The sequence below is a fragment of the Rutidosis leptorrhynchoides genome, chromosome 4 (genome assembly GCF_046630445.1).
Source record: "Rutidosis leptorrhynchoides isolate AG116_Rl617_1_P2 chromosome 4, CSIRO_AGI_Rlap_v1, whole genome shotgun sequence".
NCBI classification, from domain to species: Eukaryota; Viridiplantae; Streptophyta; class Magnoliopsida; order Asterales; family Asteraceae; genus Rutidosis; species Rutidosis leptorrhynchoides.
Window position 1 is genome coordinate 519,533,694 of NC_092336.1, and position 2,810 is coordinate 519,536,503.

A 2,810-nucleotide genomic window follows, 5' to 3' on the forward strand; every position below is an offset into this window, starting at 1 on the left:
ACTTGACAATAACTAAAATTAATTATACAAGAACCTAGTATGCAGCGATAGACAACATTGTTGACATAAGTTGCAGAGAAGTCTGAATATTGGGTCTAATTTGTTGGAGTGTCATACTCGTAGTATGGTCTTAAATTTAGATTTTAGATGAATAAAATTCAAATATATTTATTTATTTATGTTTATTTCTCTATATAAGCATAAGCAATACCTTTTACGGAGTAATGTTTTAGCCATAAATTTTACTATAACGCAACTCTTTAATTCAAAATCTAAATTTCTAAAGTATAATCAACCCAATACACGATAAGTGAAAGTTAAACGGCAATTGCCTCTTTTACTTTCTACAATAACATAAAGACAATATTTTACGTAACTTTTTTTCATATCAAATCTTTAAAAATTCACAAAAGAGTAAGTAATTAAAAATTAAAATATAATACTTTTACGATCCGATTTTCTCGATTTTCGGAACATGAACCGGGAAGTTATCGATCTCATCGGTCCATGGATTTTTCTCCTTAGTCGGATCAATTGTTTTCAATGCTCTCCACACTGCACTATTACATTTAAACCCTGACCCAAAAGCTATTTGCCATGAACGATCACCTTTTCTTATTCTGCCCTTAGCCTCAGAATAAGCTAATTCGTACCATAACGAGCTACTCGAAGTATTTCCAAACCTATTTAGCGTCATTCTAGAAGGTTCCATATGCCAATCAGCTAAATCTAGATTCTTTTCCAACTCATCAAGAACCGCTCTTCCACCCGCATGAATACAAAAGTGCTCGAACGCAAGCTTGAAATCGGGGATATATGGTTTGATTTTCATTTGAAACACTTTTCTAGCAACTAAAGTTACGAAAAACAGAAATTGTTCCGACATAGGAAGCACTAAAGGTCCAAGTGTCGTGATATTTGTTTTCAAGGCCTCACCAGCAACCGCCATTAGATCTTTTGAAAGCGCTACGCCTATCTTTTTGTCCTCGTCTTCTTCTTGGAAAACACAATTATAACACCTGTCATCGGCACCTTTATGTGTTCGAACAGTGTGAATGAGTTGATACTTTGAACGACGACGATCAGATGATCGATTTGACAACAAAACAGCAGCACCTCCCATTCGAAATAGACAGTTCGACACAAGCATTGATCGATTGTTTCCAAAGTACCAATTCAATGTTATGTTCTCCGTGCTTACAACCATTGCATACGAATTAGGGTTCACCTATTATCAACAAACAAACAAACATAAAAAATCAATTAATTTATAGAATAATACATAATACTTAAATAATCCATAACCAATATATCCACTAACAATTCTAATAAATCCACATTTATAATGCATAACTGTTTGTACAATACAAGACTGAATGCATGATAATGAGTGAATTTATAAAAAGGGTAAGTGGATATATCACTACCCATAATGTTTTCTCACCAAATATTTAAAAAGTGGGAAATTAAATTACCTGCAGCAATTGCTTTGCAAGATCAATAGCAATCAAACCAGCACTACAACCCATTCCACCAAGATTATAACTCATAATATTTCCTCTAAGTTTATAATGATTCACAATCATTGAACTCAATGAAGGTGTGGGGCAAAACAAGCTACAATTCACAATCAATATCCCAATTTCCTTCGCTTTAACCCCGGTTTTCGCCAACAAATCATCGATCGCTCCATACATAACCATTTCCGCCTCTTTTCGCGCTTCGGCCATACACGGATTCGGCGGAATCGCCAAAACCGCTTCTGGAAAATACGTCTTTTGACCTAAACCCGAACGTTCTAGTATCTTCTTTTGAAAAGCTAAATTCTCTTCGGTAAATGTTCCAGCTCGAGTTGAGCGGTCCATAAATATTTCTCGCGTTACAATTCGTTCTTCATCGGGTTTATAACACGCGAAATCAATTAAATAAACTTTTTTCGGTCTGCTCATGAAGTAAAGTGTGGCTAAAAATACAAGTAACGTCGAACATATAACAACAGTGATTGAATTGAATTGAATTTGGTACCATAAATGAATATAATCGCGTGTTGTGAGTGTCGATAAATGAGTTGCAACGATTGCGAGTACGGGAGTTAGTAAAAGATACATGCCATGTGAAATTAAGTAATGGTAGCCTAATTTTACGTATTTTAGTTTTACTGAAAGTAAGAAATTGGGGAGGGTGGTGGTGGTTGTCGGCGCCGGAGACGGCGATGGTGGTTGTTGTTTGTCCGTCATGGAGTATTTGTAGATTGAATTGAGAGGAAATTGATGAATGACTTGTGAATTTGATGGAAGAAATTGTGGAAAATGTGAGGGGGAAATTTGGGAATTTAAAGAAGAAATGATGGCGGTAGGGTGGGGTTGCAACTACCCCCAACGAACTTTTGAATGCTCTCGTAAAAATCTATAATACTTGCCACTTTTTTGTATATTAAAATATATATATAGATTCGAAGTAACCACTCGGGGGAAGTGTGGGGAAGCAAAAACTTTTTTTTTTCTTCGTATTTTGAAAAAATGTTGTTCACGAACATTATAGATTGGATGAAAATATGAACATTTAATAAAGACACTTTGTGATAAATGTTTTTATTTTGGCGAGAAAACGCTCGAAAAAGTAATATATAACAATTATCGTGTTTTTCGAGCTTATGTTGAGGTTTTATATATTAGAGTTTAGCTATTAGGGTTTAGATATTAGAGTTTATAAGGTTTAGATATTAGGGTTTAGAAATTTAGGGTTTATGGTTTAGATTTAGGGTTTAGATTTAGGATTTAGATTTAGTTTTTTTAACACGAACAGTTTAG

At 34.4% G+C, this 2,810-nt stretch overlaps 1 protein-coding gene across 1 annotated transcript; it reads right to left on the reverse strand.

Moving 5' to 3' along the window:
- Positions 1-298: 298 nt before the first annotated feature.
- LOC139844885 (3-ketoacyl-CoA synthase 11-like) lies at positions 299-2,287 on the reverse strand. The gene is made up of 2 exons (XM_071835106.1): positions 1,476-2,287; positions 299-1,228 (listed from the first exon to the last, which is right to left on the reverse strand). The coding sequence occupies exons 1-2, from the start codon at positions 2,235-2,237 to the stop codon at positions 446-448; spliced, it is 1,545 nt and encodes a 514-aa protein (XP_071691207.1). The 5' UTR covers positions 2,238-2,287; the 3' UTR covers positions 299-445.
- Between the last annotated feature and the right edge of the window lie 523 nt (positions 2,288-2,810).

Excerpts from the sequence above, each read along its gene's own strand:
- LOC139844885 (XM_071835106.1), bottom strand. The coding sequence starts at position 2,237 with ATGACGGACAAACAACAACCACCATCGCCGTCTCCGGCGCCGACAACC. Across the intron at positions 1,229-1,475 it reads TTGCAAAGCAATTGCTGCAG|GTGAACCCTAATTCGTATGC; the intron begins GTAATTTAATTT and ends TGTTGATAATAG.